Source organism: Meles meles, chromosome 10 (genome assembly GCF_922984935.1).
Source record: "Meles meles chromosome 10, mMelMel3.1 paternal haplotype, whole genome shotgun sequence".
Lineage (NCBI taxonomy): Eukaryota > Metazoa > Chordata > Mammalia > Carnivora > Mustelidae > Meles > Meles meles.
The window spans coordinates 67,543,998-67,571,314 of record NC_060075.1 but is presented as its reverse complement, the minus strand read 5'-3'; the positions used below and the strand labels follow the sequence as shown (position 1 = coordinate 67,571,314).

General features: G+C 43.7%; 1 protein-coding gene across 1 annotated transcript in view; it reads right to left on the bottom strand.

Annotated features, from left to right (window-relative positions):
• The window catches only part of COL28A1 (collagen type XXVIII alpha 1 chain), a 159,873-nt gene that overhangs the window by 10,672 nt on the left and 121,884 nt on the right, over window positions 1-27,317 (bottom strand). The window contains exons 28-33 of the mRNA XM_046020788.1: window positions 13,364-13,432; window positions 12,724-12,804; window positions 12,597-12,632; window positions 7,411-7,447; window positions 5,234-5,788; window positions 3,321-3,478 (exon numbers count right to left, since the gene is read on the bottom strand). Coding sequence (XP_045876744.1) covers window positions 3,321-3,478; window positions 5,234-5,788; window positions 7,411-7,447; window positions 12,597-12,632; window positions 12,724-12,804; window positions 13,364-13,432 — 936 coding nt within the window. The remainder of the gene's footprint in view (window positions 1-3,320; window positions 3,479-5,233; window positions 5,789-7,410; window positions 7,448-12,596; window positions 12,633-12,723; window positions 12,805-13,363; window positions 13,433-27,317) is intronic.

Here is a 27,317-nt window from a genome sequence, read left to right as displayed (position 1 = left end):
AAATGCTTAATATGTAAGTCCTTGGAGGTAGAAACCCATTGACTTAGATTTCACACAAAAGTATAAATAACTAGATTTTTCTCTAAGAACAGATTTCGTAGAAAGATGACGAAGAAGGAAGGCCAGCGCTAGATGCCATAAGGAGTGACAGAGGCAACAGAGAAAGGAAAGGGAGACACAGTAAGGGAAATAGGACTCCTAGGACTTCTGAGATGATTTGTTTTACAGTACTACCTAGGGTGGGCTTGGGGAAAAACTGAGAATTGAAAAGTTTGGAGAGATTCACTTAATGTGTTTGGAGACTATAATCATACTTCTAGATAAAGGTGTGTATGTAAGTATGTTTTTGTATTTGTGTGTCTACATTGTGGACACTCTGTCATACATATGACAGAGATAACTGTGACTATCAGTGCATATATGTTTGTTCAGACTAAAATCTGTCAGGAACACTCGCTGTTTAAAATTCAGTCTTGCCTTGGTGCTTCTGCAGAGAGAGCCGGGGTGAGAAGTTCCAGAGATGAGGGTTATCCAGGAAGCTCAAGTCTGTTGTAATCTTTGCTATCTCAGAGGCACCCGAGGAGACCTAGAGGGAGCTCAGTTTCTCTCTATGTGGCTCTTGGTGTTCTAAATCCAAACAATTTTGGATGTAGTTTTCTTATGCCCTCCCCTCCAAAGCACCTAGAATGCGCCATCTGTCATAATCTGTTAACATCGCTTGTCTCCCGGCGCTATCTAGCTTCATGTGTCATGATACCAGAGACAAGGCTTCTCCTCATGCTGTGTCATGAGCGCCATGGAGGTCCCTGGCACCCTCACTTTACCTGGTATAAACCAAACTCATTATTTTCCTTCAAAATAATGCCTCCCTGCCTCCTCTAATCTCCATCTCAGCAGATGGTGTTTCAGTTCACTCCAAATCTGAGTTAGAAACCCGGCTAGCTAACCTCTCCCTAACCTCCAACCCATCCCGTCAGGAAATCCTGTTCATTCTACCCCGGAAGTGGCTTCCAGTCCACACCTGCTTTTGACTACCCAGACTATTGCAAGACCTCACAGCTCAGCCCCAGTCTCCTGCCTTTCTCCTATTTATTCTTTGCCCTACTACAGGGTTAGGGCACAAACCTCCCACAAACCAAATATGACCATATGACCCTCGCTTTAGACACTCCTCTGCTTCCTCCCAGCTGCCGGGCCTACAGTTCGAGCCCCTTCACGCGGCCTGGGAAGCATGTATAGTTAGTCCGCAGACTGTCCGTGCAGCCGTAACGCTCACCACCCTGCCACACACACCTTAGGCTCCAGTGAGACTGAACTTTTCTTAATGCCTTGAAATGCCACCCCTTTTGGAATCCCCCTTTGCCTACATGTTCCTTCTGCTGGAAATACCCTTCTCCTTATTTTTGTCATGAGAAACTCCTACTTATTCTTAAAATTCAGCTCAATGCCACCTCTTCTGGAAAGACTTCCTCGACTCTGAAATTAATTGCAACATCTCTCGTGCTTCGTCCACCGCTCTGTTAAAGTTCTTAATAATCCTTGTGTGCATCCATCTTCCTGAGAGGCCGTGGACTTCTCCTGGACGGGGACTGTGTCCTAAGAACTACCCCCTAGTATACCAGTCAATGGTCAATACACAGTATGGAACGCACTGATTATAGGGAGAGTTCAGAGTCGAAGTGATACTTGTTGGATGGAACCTGAGTCTGCTCTTGTCTAGGAAATCTTCAGGAAGTGACGGGTCAAATAGGAGAGGGACAGAGGGATAAGTCACATAAGCAGGCAAGGACCCAGGAGCACTCCATACTCAGGAGGAAATAAACTGTGTACTTCATTGTCTGTAATTACTTTTAAATGCTCAGTGAGGACCAGGATTGGCAGACCCATGGGCCAAATCCAAGCTTTCATTTGTTTTTAGAAACAAGTTGTATCTGAATGTAGCCATGTTTGTTCAGGTAAGTGTTGGTTGTGGCTGCTTTTGTACTTCAAAGGCAGAGCTGAGTAATTGCAACAGAGATGAAATGACCTGCAAACCCCCCCACCCCCCTGCCAAAGAAAGAAGAAAGAAAGAAAATGTAGTACATGTCCCTTTCCAGAAAGAGTTTGCTGACCCATGATATAGACCATGTGGTGTGAATGTATATGTGAATTTCAATCTATAATCCAGGGCCACTCTGTTGCTCTAACTGGAATTAGTCAGTATTTAATCAAATAAAAATAATACTTTATTACCTTCTTTTGGACAGAATATCAAAATCCAGTGAGTCCTACAGTCTATTCCCTTAGGAATGGCAACCTAGGCCCAATGCCTGAGAGGTCCTGCATCCAACTACCCATCTGGAGGTTTCTCAGGGCCTTAGTCGAACTAGACAGTTAATTGAATCCTGATGCTAGAATATTATTGCTCTTGCTCATAAGGAATCTTTCATGTTCTTTCATAAAAGGACAGCACAGGAACTTCACTGAGCTTACAGAATAAGGCCATGACTCCTTGTGTGCCTGCTTGCCAGAGGATTTCCATATGCATGGTAGAGATTAGTCTAGACCTACTTGGGTTGTAACTTGGTGGGGAAGAGACCACAGCATTCCCTTCCCAGGAATTACGGGAAGTTTTCCAAGTTTCACCTGAAAGAACCTAATACTTGTTGCCCTTGACCTGAGGTCGGTGCCCAGAAGCTTGCTATGGGGACAGTCACATTCGTCTCGATGCCTTTGGGAGGTAGTTTCCTCACGCACGTGTGCTTGAGGAGCTCTGAAATGGAGCAATCTACCTTGTACCATATGCATATGCAGAGCCTCCCACCCGGTCTCCACTCTGAGCACAGGAGGTGGAAGCTAAATGAGCAAGACCATGGCTCGGAACATGGAAAGTGGCAGGTTGAGCATGTGCACACTTTGCAGAAACTTGAGAGGGTGCGAAGTAGGGAGCATCGACCCAGATGGATGAGGGGGAGTTGTGACCTAGTAGGAAAGGATCTGTAGAATGTGGCCAAGGGAGTGATTCAAACAGTGTCGTGTTAATCCATTTTAGTGTACGTGATTTGTTCGGTGGTAGCCGGGGCATACTATAAAAAATATTATTTGCAATGTTCAATAAATAATTATAAAATATGGAAATATTGAAAAGTCTCATATTTGTGCTCACTAGCCCAATACTATTTCAGAACTAGAAATGTGAAGACACAAACACCACTATTTATAGTCAGGACTTGAAAATACACTCTTCTCAGTTTGTTCTTGACAGGGCAGGCCAAGATGGTCTTTGATGTTAGACAGAATACAAATTTTAAGCTCACAAATTAAACAAGACAGCTACTTACAGACTCCGAAATCTCTTTCTGAGGCTCTGAAGTGGATTCATCAAGTTTTCCCCCTGATATCCCAAATCCAGGTTGAAGTGCCGGTGAACCCAAAACTTGAATGAGGTAGGAATCAAAATCCTCACACGTTTTTTTAAACAATTTTTTCTTCAGGGTGTCTTTTAAAAGAAAAATAGAAAAGGAGAATAGTAGGGGCAAAACCTGTTTAAAGAGATCTTCCATGTTCTTCTTAAGCATTTTCCCATCACTTGAGGTCAACTGCTCAGTGAACTAAGTTTTAAAGCGTTTTGGGGATCATCTAGAAGAGGCCATCTAAAATAATTCAATTGAATTTAATAATGTACAACAGCCTATGGAGGCAAAAGAACTACTTAAATCCTTGTTATCCAAAGTGTCCATTAACTGAACTACTCCATGGAAGGGGCAGGTCCCACCCAAGAGGAGAATAATGGGTCTTTGCCTCTGGTTCCAGAGGGAGCCAAAGGCCAACCAGTTCAAAAATATAACCCTCATTAGCTGGAATGAATTACTAACTCCTTTGGTTAAGATGATAAAGCTCTTTAATTATTAAAGTATAATGTCTCTGAAATGTGTAATATTTCTGGCCATTGCAACACGGTAACAGCCCAGTGACATAGGGTGTGTCTGATAAGTCTACCAGTCATCCTGCAGGGTGTGTTCAGCAAACGAAACCCCAGATTAGAAAGGCTTGGAGAAAAGGGAAATGGCAAGTGAGAAGGTTCTGGGTGGGGCATACTACTGTTCAGGCCAGAGGGGCTGGCAGCCAGCCTGGGTAGGCGGGGAGCAGCATGAGGGTAAGGAGAAGCTGTGCTAGGCCACGTCAGCCCCCACTCCCGGAGGGATGGACAAGGAAAGATGGAGCCAAATGGAAGCCTGCCAACACGTGAAGCATACATTTCACCTACTTCCCAAGCTCGCTGGATGTGGCCCCTGCCAGAATGAGTTCTCAGTTGCCAAAGAATTGGAATGTGTTTCACTGGGAAGCGATACTGAACACACTTCAATTACAGAGGAGTCAGTGTCTTAGAATGCCTCCCTGGGAAACATCAGCTCATATGACAGGGCAAAGTAGCAAAGGGAAGGTTAGTACTGACTGTAGATGAATATTCACAATGTGGAACTGTAAGATAAACTCCCAATGTCAACCTGTTTACTCTTCATTAGCCTCATATTTTGTAAGAGCAGCTAATAGAGAATAGAACAGAGATGGGAACAGAATAATCCCTATTACCTGTGTTTCTCCTCTCTTTAGATTACCATAACTTTTTTCCATTCATTATGTACTTCTTCTTTTTTTTTTTTTAAAGATTTATTTATTTATTTATTTATTTGACAGACAGAGTTCACAAGTAGGCAGAGAGGCAGGCAGAGAGAGAGGAGGAAGCAGGCTCCCTGCTGAGCAGAGAGCCCGATGCGGGGCTCGATCCCAGAACCCCGGGATCATGACCTGAGCCGAAGGCAGCGGCTTAACCCACTGAGCCACCCAGGCGCCCCTCATTATGTACTTCTTAATGCACTTTGATTCCATGGTTATTTTCTGCCTTGCTGCTGGCTTCCTGCACCTCTTATGCAGGTTAGGTCACTTTTTGAACTTTAACTAGGCTTAGCAATACCCTAGATCCTACACTTTCTTTTTAACCATGTCCTCAACCACAGATGGCCCGGTTAATCAGCTCCAAGGCCAACTCAGCACTTATTGCAAATGAATAAATACAAGAGATTGTACTCTTTAAACTGGATACATGCTGAACATTTTTTGCCTTCTGGAGTTTATGTGTTCAATTTAGTGTTGCCATAAGCCTCATTAGCCTCTTCCCAATTTCTATTTTTGGCCAAATAATCCAGTGAGGCAGTTCTTGGAAGAACAACATAAATTCCTTTCTGAGTCTTACCTTGCAGGGTAATGAAGTCATCAAACAGATAAACGTGCTCGCTATCTGGGTCGGTAGCGATGAGATTCATTTCTTTGTGGAACATTTCAAAGTTGGGATCATTTCTCTTCACTACCCCAATCACAAATATTTCCACATTGATGTCACTGGCTTTCTTCACCACTTCAGTCAGATTCTTTTCATCTCGGGTATCAGTCTGCCCATCAGTGATGACCAAGGCCACCTTCTTCACACCTGGCCTTGCGGCTTCAAACATGTGGTTGGCCTCGTGGAGGGCTAAGGCGGTGTAGGTGCCTTCCCCCAGGTACTGCATGTTGTCCACAGCCAGCTTGAAGTCATCCTTGTTGGAGAACTCAGTCAGACGAGCCACCTTCTCGACCTTATGGCTGTAGTTGATTATGCCGATGCGGGCCGTAGCGAGGTCCAGAGCAACCTGGTCAGACAGAGTCTTCACAAGACTTTTGATGATCTCAAAGTTCTCTGGCCCCACGCTTTCGGAGCTGTCAATCACAAACAGTAGTTCTAGAGGAGTCTCTTTGCATTTGGGTCCACACCCTGAAAGATGAATGTTGAGACAGAAACATTGCATGAATGAAAATCAGAGCGTCATAGATTGGTGTTAAATTGGTGTGAGAGGGGCAGCAAACCACCAGAGACCTGAATTGTTACCTTCCCTTTCTGGGAGTGTTAATAGCTAACAGCTACCCCCCTTCTGGTTTCTATATCTGACTTTTTAAAAAACAATATATTGCAAAAATACCCCCCCCACACACACGCACAAACCCACCAAAACACTGTAGAGGATAAAATAACAAACAACTATGTGCCAATTTCTCAGATTAGGAAAAATATATTTTTAGAAGGGTCAGCATCCCTATGTGTGCCTTCCTGAGTCCATGGCTCTCCCTGTCCCCAAAAGATAACCCTAGCCTCCATTTGCTCTTTATCCTTCCAGCATTTGTATTTAATCTGAATCTGAAAGCTAACCTTCTAGTCTTCTACATATCCTTATGTGAAAATTGATATTTGCTCATTAGAATGACCATGGGGTAAAGTGATGGATTGGAAATGGTTAATTGTGGGGAAAGGATGAGGGCCCATAACTATACAGAAGAATATACTATACAGCTGCCCCAAACTCTAGTTTGTGTGCCCAGTTGCTCACAACAATGATGAAGGTGGCTCAGTGAGGCCAGCAGTCCCTCCATACTATGACATCTCTTCAGGAGAATGAGCTCAGAATGCTGGTTAATAAACAACTTCTGTTTAAGGTTTACCATTCAAAGCAATCATTCAAGCTACCAGGAAATAAGACTTATCCAGGCTCCATGGCTTTATTGTTATCTTCATGTTGCCCAAAGGCCCTCCCTGAAAAAATCTTGAGGAAACTTTGTGCTATTTTCACCAGGCTTCCAGAACTCAGAAGCCACATCTAAACTGGCCTGTCACTGTGCAGAGTCCCAGATCGGTTCTTGAAGTCCAGAGGTCTTTTGGGGGACAAGCCAGTTCAGGGGTTCCCTGTATGGAAGAACAGTGACATATCTGCCATGGTTCTCTTATCGCCATTATTCTATTAATCTCTTGCCTTTGGGCTAATCTCTTTTTTCCCCTTTCTGCTAGCTCTATTTTAAGTCTAGCGGATTTAGCCACAAAAGCATTTAGATAGAACTATGAAGCCCAATGACCTCCTGGCTGTGTCTTCCTTTCTTTGAAATGCACTCTAGAAATTGTGCTCAAAACTCAATTCAGAAAGACTTCTTCTTTCAGGAGAAACACAGACATTATAATCACCAGCCAGGCTGGATTCAAATGCCAGTTAGGCCCCTGTGGTCATATTGCCTTTGTTGTTTTTTTCCTTCCCAAGCTCAGGTAAATGTCACTGAATACAAATGAGCTCTGTGCTCACAAAAGGCCTGGCTGCCCACAGACTCCAGGACTTGTGTCTTCACTCCTCCTAACCACCCTGGGAAGAGGACTTCTTTTCTTAAAATCAGGATTCCCACAACCCCTCTCTCCACATCTTTCAGTTTCCCATTGACTTTCCAAACGAGCTTCAGACTTTCTCATGAGCGCTCTCCCATGTATCTCTGGGTGACCGCATTTATCTCGACCAACACAGAACACAGTGGCTGTGGTATTTTGAAGCGATGGTTCTTTTCTTGACGGTCAAATCTTACCACATATTTCAAAAATAATTTTGATAATTTCTTCTCTCTGGAGGACAAAAGGAAAATGTATTATTTATATGACCGTAATATTTTTTCCTATCATTACAAAAGCTATGTCTTATTACAGTCAGGGTGGAGCCATTTGCTTTTATTCTTCGGCTGAGGAAAATAAAAGGCACAGAGGTTAAAAGGTGGCTAGAATGTATCATAACCGAAATATGTTTGAGTTATGAAATGTCAGAGCTCGGACTTCCAGGGTTCAAACTGTAGTTCCAGCATCTCTCAGCTGTGTGACCTTGGCATTAGATGATCTAATAGTATCTGTGTGTCAGGGCAGGGGTGCAGGCCAAATGAGGCTACGCACACAAAACTCTTAGGATAGGGTCCAACTCCATAAAGTACTACGTACAGAAGTGTGGGCAATACATGCCATTAGCTTAACCCACATTAACACAATTTAACCCACATGCGCTGAGCAACCAAGACAGGTACCAGGGCCAAAGGAGATTTCATTCAGGGCTGTATTCCCTCCTTTTCTCTACCTACGTCTAGTTTTGCAAGTCCCCTCCCCAGGTTCCTAATACTCTCACTTCAGCACTTCCCCGAGATGCCCCGGTGCTCCTGAATGCTCCTCCCTGGTCCTGCTGTCATCAGCTCTAGCAGAGACCCGGGGATGAGGTGGGCAGAGGAAGCCAATGTGCCAATGCCCCTGCCCTGAGCAGCCCGTTCACAAATAACCGGGATGGGACGTTGGAAAACTGAATTCTGTATTTGCCGAAGACAGGAAGCTGACCGGAATGATGAACTTAGTAGAAGCCCAGAAAAATCTCAACAGGAAGGAGGCAAAACTAAAGAAGATCTAAGAAGATAAAAGCTAGCAGTTGCAAAAGTAAAGTTTTAAAGAAAAAATATCCGTAATGATAGAATTAGGGTAAAGTGGCCGTTGCTGGTGATGTGCCTTAACAGAAGCATATACAGAAAATACTCAGGACATTTTAATTAAATTGTATTTTTTGTAAGCTGAGAAAAAGCCACTGATTCCAAGTGGCTACTTAAAGAGGACTCTCTCAGGGTGCCTGGCTTAATTGGTTAAGCGTCTGCCTTCAGCTCAGGTCATGATCCCAGGGTTATGGGATCAAGTCCCGCATTGGGCTCCTTGCTCAGTGAGGAGTTTCCTTCTTCCTCTCCCTTTGCCTCTCCTCTCTCTCTCTCTCTCTCTCATGCATCCTCTCTCTCTCTCTAATAAGTAAATAAAATCTTTTAAAAATTAAATAAAAATAAAAAGAACTCTCAAAACAATACAATTATATAAAAGGAGGAAGTCAACCCTCATCTTTTGGGGGGGAGCACCTTGTCACGTTTTCCACATTTAGAGAGGTATTTAATAAATCAGAAACTAGGATGTGTCTAGAAAGAGAAAATGTATATATTCATATATTTACATTATGTTTTTAGAAAGGAGAAAATACTAGACACCAAGTTTATGGTTATAGTTTTTCACTTAACCCTGTATCATAATGAATTTCCCATATGATTCAGTATTCTGAAAAACTTGATTACTGAAGTCAGATGCATGGCTGTTTTAAGGTTCTTGATGCAGTATTGCCAAAGTGACCTTCAGAAAGGTTGTAACTGACACCTCTAACAGCAGTGTATAAGAAAACCTCTTTTATTTTAGACACACAATGCTGGTTATTATTATTATATAATCTTTGCCATTTGATAGAACAAGATATCACATTGTTTTAAATTATACTTACGTAATTCTTAGTGAGGCTACATTTTATTTCACATGTACATTTCCAAGTTGTATCCTCTTGTGCAAATTCTTTGTATGTCCTTTGTCATTTTTTTCTGTTAAGATGTTTATCTTTCATTGACTTGTTAAGAATAATTTATATATCAAAGTTGTATTTAAATTCTTTTTAATGTGCTTTTATGGTCTAACCAGGTCTAAAACGCTTTAAGTACTCACATGTATCAATCTTTTCCTCCTCTTCTTTGCTTTTACTTGACTAAAATAGTTTTATTTTTCCCTCTCAGATTGCTCAATGACTACTTTGGCTATTTTTGCCAATGATGAAGGCATCAAATTTATACCTATCAGAAGAATCATAGTCTAGTAAGCAGTAGACAAATAAATACTTTTGTCAGGGCTATACTACTGGATCCGCGCCAAGGAACCACACTGGTCTTCTGGGAATTCCAGGTGCGGGAGCCTGAGAGTGGGGCCGTGGTCCGGGAAGGTGGATTATGAGCGGGTTGGGGAGGACAGAGCGGGAAAGGGAGGAGCATTCCAGGCAGGGCACAAAGTACACAAACACTGTGCCTTACAGTACTTGAAAAAACTTAGGACACAGGGTACGTGGCAGAGAGAATGACAGGAAATGTGGAAGACAGATGAACTTGAGAAGGTCTTTGTGTCATGTTGAAGAGTGTGAACTTTATCCTGGGTGGTGAGAAGAGGCATAGTCCCTAAGCCCAGAAGAGATCTGATCACACTTTTATTTTAAAATGATGATCATGGCAATGGAGGGGTTTGAGGTTTCTAAATAGTTCAGGGGGGAAAGTGACACCAGAAGGGAGTGGGGGCAGGGCGGGAGCTGATGAAGATCACTAGGCTCTGCTTGGGTGTCGCTGCGTCTGATGCATCGATGGGACATCCAGCTAGGGATGTCAGTAGGCAGTAAGACGTCGGGTTTGGTGCTCAAGAGAGCAGTGCGGACTGGAGGTGCACGTCAGGAAGGCCAGCCTACAGACAGCTGCGGAAATAGCGGTGGCAGATGAGATTGCCTAGAGCAGAGCTTCTCAGTCTTTGGAAACCTGTGTGTCCCTGCACCTCCACTGGTTAAACATATTCCTTCCCGTGTTTATGACATAAAGACGTTATGTTTTCATTCTCCATACATCTTTGCTATGATATTAAATTAGCCTTTTCAAACTGTACATCCCCCCTTTCGCGGCTGTCCCTGCCTCAGAGTTGGAAGACCAGGAGTAAGAAGACTGAGGGCAGAGGCTGAGAAACGCCAACATGTAAGGGACAGGTGGAGGAACAGGCTTTTGGAAGCAGTTTGGCATGAATTACTGTGACACTGAACTCTCAGTGGTATTTGCGAAAAGAGTAGTTCGCTAGTCTGGAATGAATCTACAACTGACAGCCGTTTGGAGATATATTTGACCAGGGAGAGAATGTGGGTGGGGAGAGGAAAGAGGCCTTCTAAGAACAGCATTCATGGGGGAGTAGATAGGATTTGGTCCCAGACAAGCCAACTCTGGCTACAAGGGCTCTGCTACTTGCTAGCAAGGTGACTTCAGGCGTATTGCTCAAACTTTTCTGATTTAGCATGTCTTCAATGGAAGCAGAGATTGTAGTACCTATCTCATGGAGCTATGACGTGCATTAGCATGGAGTCTTGGGCAACAGAGGGCTATGGCCTCCAGCCTGTCCTCTTCTCACGGCACCCTGTCCCTACCATTGCTACACTGCGCGAGGACTGGGCCATCATTCGTGGGGTGAACAGTCCTCACCTCTGAGCTCTGCCCAGATTCCCTGAAAACAGCTGCCCCTTGCCCACCTTCTGGGGGGACCCAAGTATGCACGCAGGCAATGTGGGGATCCTGTGTATCCAGCGTGTAGAATAGAGTAGGCATGTGCTCAGGATGCCCAGTCTCCCTGGCCCTGAGGACTCCTCACCCAGGAGAAGGGGTGAGGCAGAAGAAGCACTAAGGGTCCCCTGTGGGTGCTCTAAAACTTGATCCCTCAGGCACCCAGCAGTACTAAGTAAGGGTGGTATGAGGTGAAGGAGCCAAACACAGAACCAGTCACAGACTAGATTCTCATTGAAGGCAAATTTGCTCTTCCTTCACTCGTCCTGCCCTGCTAGTCCCTCTTCTAGAATCTAGAAAGCCTAGGTCAGCAGAATGACACCCTCATTTCTAAGATCTCTGCCTCTGGGTTAAAAATCTTTTGCTCAAGCGATAAAACCTAACTTGGCCCCAAACATCATCATACGTCATTTTGTCTGTTCTGGGTCCATATATCTAACTCCTGTCATAGCATTTATCAAATGATGGGTGAACATCCTTAGTTTGTCTTTCTTTCTAATGGGCTGTGAGATCCTTAAGTCCACAGACACAGTCTCTTAATCTCTACTGCTTCCCTGTCTGTCTCAGAGCCTGACCCAGAATATGCACCCAAAAAATGTTGGCGAACTGAGTGAACAAATCAATGGATGGAAGAAGCCAGGCCCTCTCCACACGCTGGGTAGGAGGGAGGGTATAAACCTACGGGATTTCTTCTCTGAGCATTTTACAGACACTCTCCCTGGTACTCTGGAGGAGGAATTAATGTGTATGTAGCTATTTCATATGCCACAGGCATCTGGAAGTATCTGACTTGTGGTGAGGAAGAACAAAGACGAAAAGGCAAACAGGACATAAAAAAAAGTGTGTGTTCTGTTTGTTATATGCCCAGCTCTTGTGTCTTACCTTCACTACCTGAACTCCCACCCCTTATGCCTGGATGTGCTTAGCACAGCACATAGGATCAGCATCCCCAGACCATGACCCACTGAAAAATCAAAAGGGGGAAAAGCGAGAAGGTTCCTATTGCTTCTCCACTCCAGGAAATGTAGTGCCTTCCAGCAAGAAAGGAAGAAATAGACTTTGCTATGGAAATTTTAGAACTTTCCCACCCTGTAAGGCTTTGTAGAGTCAGCTCTTTATTTGCAGTGGTGTAGGGAACATAGGGAAAAGTTTGCCGATGCCTCACAAGTTTTGTTGAATAAGCAAATTAGTACATTAATCTCCATTTTGTGATGGCTGTTCTCAGAGTCACTTCCTAAAGGAGCTAGTTCCAGGAAACAGAACCCTCTCCCCATTTGAAAATGTGGAAGATCATGTAAATTAGAAGTCATTTGTTAAACAGCTCACCTCCTTGTTACCCTGTCTACCAGGGGTCAGAGGGGAGTAGTCACACCCCACCACTGGGCTGAGTGAAGGCTGCCTGGCGTGCCTCTTCCCTCGGGTTCAGATCAATTATCTCTTGCATCTAAGTCAACGCTGGGCTTATAGCTGTGCTTTCATTATATAGCACCTGGAACTGTGTCAAAGAATTCATAGTTCTGAAGCTAAAACATGAATGTAGTAATTTTGCAAGCACCAACCCTCAATTACCCTCTAGGATGGATACTCACCGTAAGTCCTACGTCTCCCTTTGGTCCTTGTAACCCCTACTTAATGGAAGAAGAATAACAGTGAATATAGGTTGGAGCTAGTTATTGTATAAAAATTACAGTAAGACTTTAAAAAATCACTCCTTGCCTGTCTTCCTGGAGATCCGGGCTCCCCGATTTCCCCTTTATCGCCTTTCTTTCCCATAGCGCCCTGTTCTCCATGTTCTCCCTTTAGAATATAGTGAAAAGAGAAGTTCAGAATGTAAATATTGAGGCCAAAGAAGAAAAACTCTAAAATTTAGTTCATTTGCCAGTGGTTTCTTTTGAAGACCTGTGGTCCTGGTTGATACAAATATACTACAGGGAAAAAACCAGCGGGCATTATATTTACTACCCCCCCCCCCCCCGCCCGTTACCATAATCTAATTCATGACGAACCAGAGATCTCAAGGTGAGGAGACCTTGAGATATGATAAGAACAGCTCACTGCTTTCAGGAAGTTCCACTATTATAAAATTTTATAGCAGAGTTCTCTGGTGTCTTCTACATGGTATGTTGTAAGGATTCATTCCTTTAGCAGCTGGCTTTCAAGGATGAAGAAAACAAGATTTATAAAGTAAGCATGTTTCTAGTTAGGAAAGGAAATCCATAAGGATTTGCTTCTAAATGGATTTTTTCCTCCGAGAGCCATAAGGATGAATGACCTGTATGAGAGCTCTTCCAAATCTCACAAAAAGCTATTGAAAATGTAAACCCAAGCATTTTTCTAAGGTCCTAAAATAGATTACCTTCTGGCCAGGGAGGCCACGGCCTGTCATGCCCTTTGGCCCTGGAAAGCCTTGAGGTCCTTGCTCCCCCTACACAATACAAAAAAGGGGTCAGCCCATTAATTTCCCAAGATAACTCAGAAAATTCTTTGAGTCAGATATATACTTGTGGTTCCAAAACTACACTGCAGCCTTATCTAAATTTTGGGGGAAATGTATATGTCAGATGGGCTAGATGCTTTGCTAGTAAAAGTTGAACTTCTGAGTTTGGGGTAGAAGTGAAGGAGCTGATTTACAGCATTTGCCTATTTCTGTGGTATCATTACTCCCACCTTGGCCAATTTGCAAACTATGAACATTATGTCAACCAGTTCACAAATGACAACCAGCTTTTATTTCAGTTTTGATATTAATGGTGATTTTTATAATCTCCTCTACATTTTTCTATATTTTTTGATATGCTAAAAGCATGTGTTGTCTTAATAATGGAGGAAAAGAGGATATAACAGCATCTCTCCCCAATGAATGCCAAGGAGCTGTTTATATAATTACCATATACTGTTAGTTCCAGCCCTGATAATTGGTACCATGAATCTATTGATTTAGTAATTCCCTAATTCAGAAAATAAAAAATATTTTTCATTGCATTATTTTTTTTTAAAGATTTTATTTATTTATTTGACAGATAGAGATCACAAGTAGGGAGAGAGGCAGGCAGAGAGAGAGAGAGAGAGAGAGGAGGAAGCAGGCTCCCCGCCAAGCAGAGAGCCCGACGCGGGACTCGATTCCAGGACCCCGAGATCATGACCTGAGCTGAAGGCAGCAGCTTAAACCACTGAGCCACCCAGGCGCCCCCATTGCATTATTTTTAACTGCTCCCTCCTGTACCTTGACTTTTTCTCCTGCTCCCCAACCCCCCAAACCATGTTGAGCTTGAAACAGAAATAATCCCTGTTGGGTATACAAAGTCATAGTTCTGATGCTACTTAACTCGAAGTCATTGTTAGCAATAAGTCTGTGACAAAGGTTTGTGGGACCATGAGCTGCTGAGACTTCATTTGCTTACCTTGAACATCTTTCTCAAAGGGACCCTGACCACATCTACTAGATTCACTGGTATGCTTAATGAAAACCTCAGACACTGAAATGAGAATCCAGGATGGGGATTGAGGTAAAATATTCATTTTGCCATAGGCCTGCTAGGGCTTAAGAACCACTATTCCAGATGGGAGGATGGGATTTAGAAGGGAGTCTTGAGGGAGTTACAGAGGCTTGCTTAGAGACCACTGTACTTTGAGTATCAGCATTCCTCAGCCCTCCTTCCTAGCTTACTGGCTTTCAAACTTTAAAAAAAAATCAACAAAACCCTTTCTTTTTCAAAGTATTATGATGAAATATTTCAGACACATAAAATATATACTAAAAAAGGCAAACACTCACTTATATACCACCATATTTTAAAATGAAATGGTGCAGATACCCCTGAAACCCCTAAGAAGGGGAAATCTCTTTCTGAAATTGACATGCATCACTCCCCATATCTATGTTTTTATGTTTTAACTACATATATATAAAATCTAAGATCATGGACAATATTTAATAGTTTAAACTTCAAGTAAGTGATATATCTCTGCATCCAACTTGTATTTGAAATCCCAGCATTATCTATTTGAAGTAGATCTGGGTACGTATACACAGTTCTAGTTTGTCAATTTTCTCTGCTGTACAGTACGCTATTAAATAACTAGACAATAATTTATTCATGATCCTAGTGATGGACATTTAGGTTGTTTCCAGTATTTCCCAATTACAAATAATGCTTCAATGAAGACTGTTACATATCTTTGCACACTTGCATACCTCCCTAGGGGGGAACATTTTCCTTAAAACAAATCTTACACAGATGGGTACAACATAGGATGAATATAATTGGAGACTCTTGTTGAAATGAAGTGTTCAGCTCTTGCTGGACCCATACTAGCCCCTATCAGTAGGCTGACTCGGCTGAACTTTTAGGTCCTTTCCATCTCTGCCATGTTGTACTTCTAAATGGAAGGCAGGTATGGGGTGACGGTTTTGCCTCCTCAATTCGACTCAGACCAAGTTTCCTACGAAGATCAGATTGCAGAAAATTCATTTGCAGACAATCTTTTTCACCTTGGTGACTCTTGAGGCGGGCACAGTGCCATGGCATAGTGGGCCCACGGTGAGGGTTTCTGCGGCATTGTGCATGGATGTCTCAGGCCCATCTGAGGAGACTCACTGCCAAAAAAGTGGTAATGGGAGATAGGCAGGGATCACTGGTCTTACCTATTCAGTTCACAGTCAAGAGAGAACAGTTTTTTCCCACCAGGAAACACGGTGGTACAGAGAACCCCAGAACCCTGGATAGGGATTGGTGCCTGTGGAATATGCCAGAGATGGTACGTCAACCTGCAGCTTGTGCAAGCTAGAGGTTCAAGCAGGAGGATGGAGAGGAGACAAAAACCTGTTCTGTTTCCAAAGATGGCCCAGCTAACATGGGTGTGAAGAGAAATAGACAAGAATATGTGGAACACAGACCAACCCCATTATACTCGCTGAAAACCATGCTCTGAGAGTGGATATGCAGCCTCATCAAGAAAATAAAGGCTAGGGGCGCCTGGGTGGCTCAGTGGGTTAGAGCCACTGCCTTCAGCTCAGGTCATGATCCCAGGGCCCTGGGATCGAGCCCCGCGTCGGGCTCTCTGCTCATCAGAGAGCCTGCTTCCTCCTCTCTCTCTGCCTGCCTCTCTGCCTACTTGTAATCTCTGTCTGTCAAATAAATAAATAAAATCTTTAAAAAAAAAAAAAAAGAAAAGAAAAGAAAGGCTAGAGGGGTCTGTCTACATACAGACTGGGTGGTCAGCTCCCAGAGTTGTATGGAGGACGGTGGTGAGACACCTGCCTGAAAATCAGCCATTCTCTGTTCTAATCAAAAAGAAAATAAAAACCAAAAGTTATAAGAAAGGTATCCTCTTAAGAAAGATGTGTCTGTAAATGACATTTTGGCATAAATTCATTTTCTCAGGTTTTTGTTTTGTTTTGTTTACAGAGGCAAAGTAGGACATCTTTATTGGACCAGGTACCTGGTTGAAAGGCGGTGCGAGGTTGTCAGGGAGATCCTTGAGATGCCTGGGACCTGAGCTTGAGGGGTGGGGTGGTGTCAGGAGGTTTCAAAGCCAAGTGGAAGGGGATTAAAGGTTCAGGAGAGAGCACTAGCAGCGGCTGTATAACTGGCTTTGTCCCCGCCCACAGGACCCATCTGCGGGGCAAACCACAGCTGGGCCTGGGGTGTGATGGGGAATGGTCCCTGAGAACCACACCCTCAGACAAAGTGGGTCCAGAAAGAACTTGACACCTTTCTGACAATTATTCAGAATAATTATCTCTTTTACAAGCCCTGCAACGGCTAACATGGATGTCCAATAAATGTTTGTGACTAGCTTCCTTTAAGAAATTACACAATTTCCTAGCGAACTTAAAAGCTACTGCGGTTTCACTGCTATGCCCTGAGGGGAAAACCTCCAAGTAGCCACTGGGCATGTTAGGATCATCTCCAGGGTCAGGAATTTATTTGGCACCAGTTGACATTATAGACATTTTCTGTGTAATTGTTCCACACTTAGCTATTCCAGGCAGCTGTGTTTTCCTATACAAAAGCTTTTCTTTTTTTCCTTTTTAGTTGTCAGCTTCCCTTCAAAATACTTGGGAGTCTTCCTCTAACTTTCAGAGTGTGCTACCTGGCTAATAGCGAGCAAACCCCTTAATTTGGCAGAGCCGAATGCTAGCCCGTCATACTCTTCCTTACAAGTCTCAGGAAGATGAGACGCAATTATTTCAGCCTGGATCAGAAGCTGCTACAGGAAAGAACGTGTCTATCTGAAGGTATAATTAAATCCACATTTCAAGCCCAGCTTCTCCACCACTCTATCTCCCCCTTAGATCCATCCTGCTACAGATGTGATCATTTTCATTTTCCAGATAATTCAGGTACAGTAAGGAAAGAAATCAAATTCATGATTCATGATGATACAAAACTCTAAAGTGAACTTCTCCCCTCCCTTTAGGGTGTGGAAAATAGAAAAGGCTGCTTTCACTCTTAAATCCACAACAAAAAATGCCAAACAATCTAGGGAAGTCCAGCTTTTTTTTTTGAGCGCGTCACAGAGCTGTGGGGCAATCCAATTTTGAATCCAGTGATTCAAAATCTAAGGAAACAGAGGATCCTCTAAGGAGAGACACGACATCGGCACTTACATGCTGGAAACACCAATGTCACACAATCTGGAAGAATTCAGCTAAAATTCTTGATCAGTTGCTAAAGGCTGAATGTGGGCTCGTGGGAGAGGACAGGACCCCTGGAAGCTTCAGACACAGGGGATTTTATACCCACTCACAGACCCTTTGGGGACCTCACCAGTGCTCATAAGAAAGAGTGGGGACAAGGTGAGTCCCAAAGCTTCCCTAATGGTTCAGGCCCCAGGGAGGGACGCGGTGGACCCCAGCGAAAGGCACAAAGCCTCCTGTATGACAAAAATCTTAAGCTGCTAGAGAGGTATAGCGACCACTGTCACCTTTAGGGCAAAGGCAACCCATGGGAGCTGGGGAAAGGAAACAGAATAAACTTGCAGGCTGGATCCCAGACCATTAGAGATGTCCCACTACTGGGGGAGGGTCAGGAAAACTTCTTTAGCCCAGACCAGTAGAGGCCTCCTATTTGTTTGCTGGAACTCGTAACACTGTACACTTAAAAGGGTGAATTTTGCTGTATGTAAATAATCTTTGACTAAAGAATAAAATAAGTATTTTAAAAAGCACAAAGAATCAATAGAATGTTTGGCAAAATGAATAGGGTCTACAGAGTAAACAGTAGTATAGCAATGATAATTTACTGATGTTGATAATTTTATGGTGTCATGTAAGAGAATACAAATGTTGATAAATTTTGAAGGTAGGGAGTACAAGATTACTGAAGCAGGCCTTCAAATGAAAAGCAACTCGAAGAAAGAAGCCGGTGCTATATTAAGATGTTGACTTAGTGGGTAAATGGCAGAGTCAGCAAGACACGGTTACCTGCCTGAATCGTTATCTAAGTATTTGGCCTCAAATCCAGGAACCATTTTGTATTGAAAGGAATTCTTTTCTTAGGTTTCACGGACACAGCCAATTCACTTTGGAAGGAAAATGGCATTTTGCTCGTGGTGTACGGAGTACATATAATTGTCCATGTAGATGGAAGGTGCTTACCCAGAGACCCCTAGAACAATGCAATGGTCTGGCATTGGGACCTATCCCCTTCCTCCTGAATCCGTATAGTCACATTCTCCTGTTAAAACTAGCAACTGTCTTTGATGGTGTGCTCTTGTGTGAAGGACTGAGCCAGGTAATGAGAGAGCTAGACATGCTTTAAGGAAATTGCTAGAATAACCAGGGGGCAAGTATGTAAATGATAAAATCAAGGCTTTTGCAAACCTTCCCCAACTCCTCAGATTATATTTGATTTCACACTGATGCTTTCAACAATAATTCTCTCCAAAGAGAGAGTATGGACTCTCTTGATCTCGAAGGCTCTGCTGATTTTCTTCCCTCAGTTCTGTAGAAGCCAGGCAGTTTTTCCATCTCTAGCCTGAAAATCAGGAGCCTTCAGTTTCTTAAAATCCTTTCCTTTGTGGAATTGAATTCCTCTAATTTAATGTCGCATATTTGACATATTAGCCTTCTCTAACATGGCTAGAGCTGAGTAATTAATACTCGTTCAGTAAAGCAGCCCATTCAGCTGGGAGTAGAATCAACGCGTAAGGTATGTGTTAGTGGGCGAGCCTTCTGCTGGAGTGCAGCCCAGGCTCACTTGGTACCTGGCCAGGATACGGTCCTAATGGGCTGAAGTGGAACAACGTGGCTTCATTATACTTGATTTTCATTCCCATGGTGATCTAGTCCCATTGTGCCCAGTGAGAGGTGGAGAAATGGTTTACTTTTTACAGATGCAGGGACAGATTTTGAGTCTGTTCCTAAAAATGGTTTGAAACCTGCACCCTTTGTTCCTTTCCTCCTCTCCATGGCCTGTAACACAGAGTCTTTTTTAATACCTAAGAAGCATCAGCCATATATGCCAAGGTTTTTCAGAATGGCTCCAATGGAAACTTCCATGAGCTGGACCAAAATGCTGCTGACATTAATACTGAGGGCTATATTCGTTTCCCATTGCCACTGTAATGGAGGACCAAAAATTTATTGGCTTAAAACAACATAAATTTGTTCTCTTACTGTTTTGGAAATCAGAAGTACAAAATTTGTTTCACTGGACTAAAGTCAAGGTATGGGCAGGGCTGGTTTTCCCTGGAGCCTCCAAAGGGAGCATCTGTTTCTTTGAATTTTCAGCTTCTAGGAGTCACCTGTATTTGTTGGCTTGTGACCCCTTCCATCATTTTCTTCCACTCCATCCCTGTTTCCACCATAACATCACCTCTTCTATAGTCTCTTCTCCTTCTGCCCCCGCCCCCCCCCTTAGAAGGATGTTTGTGATCACCCTCAGGGCCCACCCAGGGAATTCAGGATAATGTCCCCATCTTCAAGTGTTTAATTTAATCACATCTGCAGAGTTTCTTCAGCCATAGAAGGCAATATTCATGGGCTCTGGGGTTTGGGACATGAACATCTTTGGAGGAATTATTCCATCTACCACATTGGCTTCTACCCTATACATGTAAAAACTAAGATAATTGTTTTATTTTCTGTAGTTTACCTTCATATGATTTAGTTTAGAAGTAAACTGGAAGATGTGTATATGCAATTTAGTTTATATTCTGGGGATGCTGAGGTAACATCTGAAATACCATGATCAGTGGTCCATACTTCAAAGACCTATGCTTCAACTCTTGCCATCTGAATTCGCTCCAGAAGGATGACGGGAACACCTTATCCTTGGCAACACAAGAGGTATTCGAGACCTGTCATAGCTAGAAATGTCATGCTGGTACTTCACCCCTTGCATGAAGAGGGTATAAGAGTCAGCTGTGTACCTTTAGTAGAGCACCCTAATTCTAGAACTCATTCAGAACAGGTGCCTCCTCCCCTCATCCCATAATGAAAAGTCCCTTCACTGGTCTAAAAGGTCAGTTGGTCCAATCACAAGAATATGGTTGTCTTTGTCCCAGAGAAATCATTTTAGGCAAAGCGCTTATCAATGTCCATTAAGAAAAACCCAGAACATTGGAACTTGGACCATGATTTAGTGCATGTTTTTGTGCCTTCTTGTTAATGAGTAGCTGAACATTTGGCAGACTTTGGTCTGAAATTTGCTTCAAGTAAAACAGGACACTTGAGAGCAAGCCTTCCTAGGAGGAAGCAAGTAACTCCTACCAACTTCTCATCTTCGGAGATGAGATAGTCACCAGAAAGAATCGGAAAAATCTAAATGTCTTCCTCTAGTCACCACAGTCGTGGCCAAATGTGCTCAAGTTGGGCCTATTCCCCATTCCCCCCCTCCCCAATCATTTTCCTTAAACTTTTAGTCTCTGCTTCCATTTTTTTGGCCTATATCTGCTAGCAGATGTCAACATGGTTGAACAATGAGCATGTGAAGATTTACAGATCATCTCAGCAATGGAAAAGCCACTTAACTGGACAGTGATTGCTTCCCAGACACATGGGCCTGCTGTTCTGATCTGCTGTCTGACTGCAGAATCTGGTCCTGTTTTCCAATAATAAGGTTGTTCTTAGTATAAATGTTAGAACTAAATACATTGATAGGTCACAGTGCCAAGAACATCGTGGCTTCAAGAGGCTTTGCGAGCTCAACTCAGTTGTACATGTTTACTTTTCCTGTCCAAATAGCCCTCTGCAAAGCCTGCCACGTTTCATGGCAATCTTGTGTGACCTGGGGATATGCTTGCTGCACAAAGAGTAGAGGCAAAGAGACAAGATCGCCTTTATGGCAGTTGCCTTTGCTAGAGACAGGGGACTCTGGAATGCTCCCTTGGCTGGCCACCTGCACAGTGCAGGCTCCTGGTTTCCCTCCTGCCGTTGTCAGCCTATTTTTTTTTTTTTTTTTTTTTACTTCTCCAGTGTCTCTGTCGGTGCCCTCTGTACCCTCAAGGTAGATGTCTGCCATGGTCCTTACTTTGGTTTTGGTATTATCTCCTTTAATATCGTTCCCATCCATGCATCAGGGGTGACCCTCTGAGGATAATCTCCATTTCCCTAATCCCCAGTCTCACCCCAGTCTCTATGCTCTGGGCCCAACTTTGTATCTGCTTTCCACCTGCTAGCCATTTCAGAACCAAATCCATCAAATAGGGAAATTCTAGTTAGGCAAGCCTGCTCTGCTTTCTGCCTTTTCCTCTCTGACTCATCTCCCAGCTCGCAGACTTGGGATTTTCTTTGTGTTCTGAACTTCTGTATCTTCCCCAAACACCCTCATCCCATCTGTGGGCCAGTTCTAGCCCACCAAACACATCCAAGGAGTCTTGCCTGACACACGCTCACTCCATCCACAAGTAATAGCCCCACATCAGCCCACACCTCTCGTGTGCCATACGTCACCTCACAGGTTTGGGTGTGTACATCTTTCTGTCCTGAAACTCTCAAAGTAGAGGTACTTCATCTTATTCATCTTTATACCTCCTGGGGTACCGATTTTAGGGCTCTGCTTATCAAACTGAGCAAGATGGCGTGGATGTGGGAGTTGGCCACCTTTTTGGTAGAAGTTGTCTAGACACTATGCACACTAAATTCTGTCTTGTTTAGGTTCACAACCCCCTACCCCCACCCGACACACACACAGAATAGGTGCCTTTTAGGTTAATATAAGGCCAATTCCATGAGCAGCATTTGGGGATCAATATGGAAAAGAGAGAACAAAACAGAGATGTGTGGAAGTGCTGGAAGAGATGTGGGGCAGTTGAAGGAGGCGCTTGGAAGCAAGATGGCTGACCTGGCTTCCGGAGCTGCATCCTGGCCATTTGGGCAGAGTTGCCCAGGTGTGGGGACAACAGGAGAGGCTGAGCTGTATGGCCACGGCAGCTGCTACAGCAGCAGGACTGGGGCCTTCCTGCTTCAGGGCCTCCTAGCACAGTGGACCAAGTGTTCAAATCTGCCCAGTGAAAGGATGCCATGAAGCGTATGCTTTTCCAAGTATGATTCTCTTTTCCATAAATCGGTTCATTAACACACAAGAACTGATCCAGAAGTCATGAGAAGGGCAAAGCCTCCTTTCTGCTGATTTGGTACTGGGTCCAGTTGCATAATTGTCCCCAAAGATATGCAAGTCCTAATGCCCAGAACCTGAGAATGTCATATAGGGAAAGGAAAAAAAAAAAGTTTGACCAGATGGGATTAAGTTAAGGATCTCCAGGGGGAGATAATGCTAGATTATACAGGTCCTAGGCTCTAAATGCAATCATAGATATCCTTACAGGAGGGAGGCAAAGGGAGACTTGGTAGACAGAAGAGAAGAAGGTCATGTGAGAGAAACAGAAAAGAGCAGAGTGGAGAGAAAACATGCTTGGCAGACAGAGGAAGGAGCCATGAGCCAAAGAACACAGTAGTGTGGTTCTAGACACTGGATGGGCAAGGCAATAGATTATCTCCTAGCCTCCCGGGACGCCTGGGTGGCTCAGTGGGTTAAGCTGCTGCCTTCGGCTCGGGTCATGATCCCAGGGTCCTGGGATCGAGTCCCGCATGGTCTCCTTGCTCGGCAGGGAGCCTTGCTTCTCTCTCCACCTCTGCCTGCCTGTGTGCTCTCTCTCTCTCTCCTTCTCTCTGACAAATAAATAAAATTAAAAAAAAATTTTTTTTTTTTTTATTATCTCCTAGCCTCCCTGTCAACATTTTGATTTTTGCCCCATGAGCTTCATTTTAGACCTCTGGGCTCCAGAGCTACAAATGAATACACTTGTGTTGTATTAAACCAAGAGTATGATAATTTGCTACAACAGCCACAGGAAACTAACATAGACACCAATGTTCTCATTACTTCCACTTTTAGCAGATCAGACCACAACACGTGTCATTTTGCATGAAATTACCAAAAAATAATTTGTCTCAGAAATCATTTGTATTTCAAGTGTCACAAAGTGAAAATGTTGTTAAAATGGGGGGGCCATGAGCTGTGCTCAGGGTGGTTTTGTGTTTTGCAGAAAAAGTTTGAGAAGCTGTGCTTTTCTGTAGCTTTTCTCCCTTCAGCAGATGATCAATGTTGAAAAATAATATTTCAGGACACCTGGGTGGCTCAGTTGGTTGAACACCTGCCTTTGGCTCGGGTCATGATCTCAGGGTCCTGGGATCGAGCCCCACATTGAGCTGCCTGCTCAGCAGGGAGTCTGCTTCTCTCTCTCCTTCTGACCCTCCTCCATACTTGTACTCTCTCTCTCTCAAATAAATAAAATCTTTAAAAAAGAGAAATATAACATTTCACACCAAAGGTATATATTACTTTGCTCCTGCAGTGTAGTTGGAGACTGGCAGAAGAAGATTATGAGATACTAAGGATAATGGTTCAGAATCAACAAGTCCATCCCTTCTAAATTTGCCCTGGTTCTGATTCACCTCCCCTGTGGGCTAAATTTTTAAAGATTTTTTTTTTTTTTTATTTTTATTTATTTATTTGACAGCGAGAGACAGGAGATCACAAGTAGGCAGAGAGGCAGGCAGAGAGAGAGAGAGGGAAGCAGGCTCCCCGCGGAGCAGAGAGCCCGATGTGGGACTCGATCCCAGGACCCTGAGATCATGACCTGAGCCGAAGGCAGCGGCTTAACCCACTGAGCCACCCAGGCGCCCCTGGGCTAAATTTTTATAATAGTTTAATTCATGTCTTTTCTTCAGCTTCTATCCATCTCTAACAAAGATTCTTAATTGTGGGACAAGAGAAAGAGATGCTAGCTTGCAAGGAAGAGAGTATTTCAAACTGTACAGCCCACCTCTTACCCCCACACCACTACTTAAAAGGGGAATCATGAGTACAGTTGATGATGGTTGGTGTTCTGGACATGGGAATGGTGTGGAGGCAGGGGGATGAGAAGCACTGTCCCAAGCTGTCATATACTGAAACCCTCAGCTGACCAAGTCACCCCTGTCCTTAAAAAGGGCAAGGTATATACCCGAGACAAATAAAACATGTGTCCACACAAAACTTACACATGGATGTTCGTAACAGCAGTATGAATGAAAGCCAAAAAGTAGAAACAACCATCAGTGGACAGATGGATAAACAAATGTGGTATAACTCCGCAATGGAATATTATTTGACCATACAAAGGAAGTTCTAATGCAACATGGATGGACCCCTTTTTATTTAAGTTTTTATTTAACGTCCAGTTAGTTAACCTACAGTGTAATATTAGCTTTGGGTGTAGGATTTCATGATTCAGTATTTACATACAACACCCAGTGCCCGTCACACGTGCCTCCTTCATCCCCATCGGCATGGATGACCCTTGACAACAATGCTAAGGGAGAAAATGCCAGTCAAGAAACTACATGTTGGGGGCGCCTGGGTGGCTCATGGGTTAAAGCCTCTGCCTTTCGCTCAGGTCATGATCTCAGGGTCCTGGGATCGAGCCCCTGCCAAGCAGAGAGCCTGCTTCCTCCTCTCTCTCTCTCTGCCTGCCTCTCTCCCTACTTGTGATCTCTATCTGTCAAATAAATAAATAACAAACCTTAAAAAAAAAAAAAGAATCTACATGTTGTGCGATTCTCTTTATAGGAAACGTCCTAAATTGGCAAGTCCACGGAGACAGAAAGTAGATTCATGGTTGCCAGGGTGGGTGACTATTACGGGATAAGGGGTTTCTTTTGGGGGTCCTGAAATTAGGTGGTGTTGATAGTTGCACAAACCTGTGAAAACACTAAACATTATTGACTCGTATACTTTAAACAGGTGACTAGTATGGTGTGTGAATTATATCACTGTAACACTGGGTTTTTAAAATAAACACTTTCAGGGTTTTCTATCATCAGCAATGGTTCTTAAACTTTGGTATCTATCAAAAATATCTGTAGAGCATGTGAAAAAAAGGTTTACTGATCTTCACCCTGAGAGTTACTGATTCATTAGGTCTAGGTGGGGCCCAAGAACTTGCATTTTCAAGAGCTTCCTGGGCGATGCTGCTAGAGCTGGCGGGGCCACTCTCTGGGAGTCACTGACAGGCCCCAGCTGAAGCCCTTTAGCTTAGTGCTCACAACCCTTCACAGTCTGGCCCTGCGCGTTTTTCCACTTTCATTCCTCTGTAGGCTTCCTGTCATCTTAACTTTAATCCTTAAAGATCTAGTTCCTCGTTCTCCACTGCACTCTGGCCGTCTATTAGATGCTGGGCGTCAATTCATCCTAAGATCAAGCCCAATGCCTGGCACGTAGAAAATATTCAGTCAATGTTTTTGAACCAGTGCTGGGTCCCAGACCACCCCAGTATCCTATCATCTCACATGAACAGGTAACTACCTCCTTCTAAAGCCAGTGCTACCCCCTTGTTGAAGTCCCCTGGGATAGGGACCATAAAAAGCCAAACAATACTCATGAGGTATGAACCTTAAAATTCCAAATATACCAAAATGTACAAGCCGTGATCCTTGGGTGTGTCGCCAAAGGGAAGATTCTAATTAGAGTTAACTAGCCTCAGTGTTCATGGACTTTAGAAACACCAAGTGGAGGGGCACCTACGTGGTTCCGTCCACTGGGTGTCTGCCTTCGACTCAGGTCATGTTCCCAGAGTCCTGGGATGGCGTCCCACATGGGGCTCTCTGCTCAGCAGGGAGCCTGTTTCTCCCTCTCCCTCTGCCCTTCCCCACCACTCATGCTCTCTCTCAAATAAATAAGTAAAATCTTTTCTAAAAAATAAAAAGAAACATCAAGTAGAAATGCATGGTGAGAGTCTGGTACGTACTTGACATGAATAGAAAAGTAGAGTAGGGGGGCACCTGGGTGGCTCAGTTGGTTAAGCATCTGCCTTCAGTGCAGGTCATGACCCCCAGGGTCCTGGGACTGAGCCCTGCATCAGGCTCCCTGCTCAGTGGGAGCCTGCTTCTCCCTCCTCCCTGTTGTTCCCCCTGCTTGTGCTCTCTCTCTCTCCTTCTGTCTCTCTCTCTCTCTCATCAAATGGATAAATAAAATCTTTTTTAAAAAAAAAAGTACAGTAGGCAGCCTTACACATAAGCAGAAGGTCGCAGCTCCAGCTGTCACAAGGAATGTGTCTAGACTGCCACACTTTTAGGTGTGAAGGCTGGTAAAGATGCTGTTTACTTTATATCATCACTGTATGATTCTGGGGAAAGGGAAATTTGTTCAGACTATATGTGATATGTTTAATTATATCAAAAAGAAGATACCGATGTGACATTCAACCAGGTGTGTCCTTGGGCCCAATGTATTATATTTCCTATCAGTAGGTTTGGTGACAACTGTTAATTTGTGTGGTGCATCGAAGAACAGACCAAAAGGTGAATGGGCCCCACACTTTATCCCACGGTCTCCTGCGGCCACACCAGGGATGCCCAAGTCACTGTAAGCAGAATGCCTGCTACGTTAAGACCCCTCCAGCCCAGGGCCCCAGCCACCCAGGTCCTACCATCACTCTTGCTCCCATGGAGGAATGCTGGAGGCAACACAGACATCAGAAGGCCATAATAGAAATTCTGCTTTTAAATGCTTGTGTTTGAGAAGTGAATTACAGGACTTACACCTCTGTGTCATCCTCCTAGTTTTACTACCTGTGAAAAGGATTATAGCTAGTGAGAGACAAGTGGCATTCTAGAAACTGATTTCCTCTACCAGGAATTAAAAGCACAACAAGGACTAACAACTAATCACCCTCTCAGAGAATATCTTTCACCGAAGGATTCACAACAGGTGAGCTCTTCTATGAGTCTCTTTCTGGATGGGCTATGGGGATTGAAGAAATAGTATTTAGAGACCCATAAATTCTTTGAGTAAAAGTAGGGTAAGCTTTATTTCACTTCT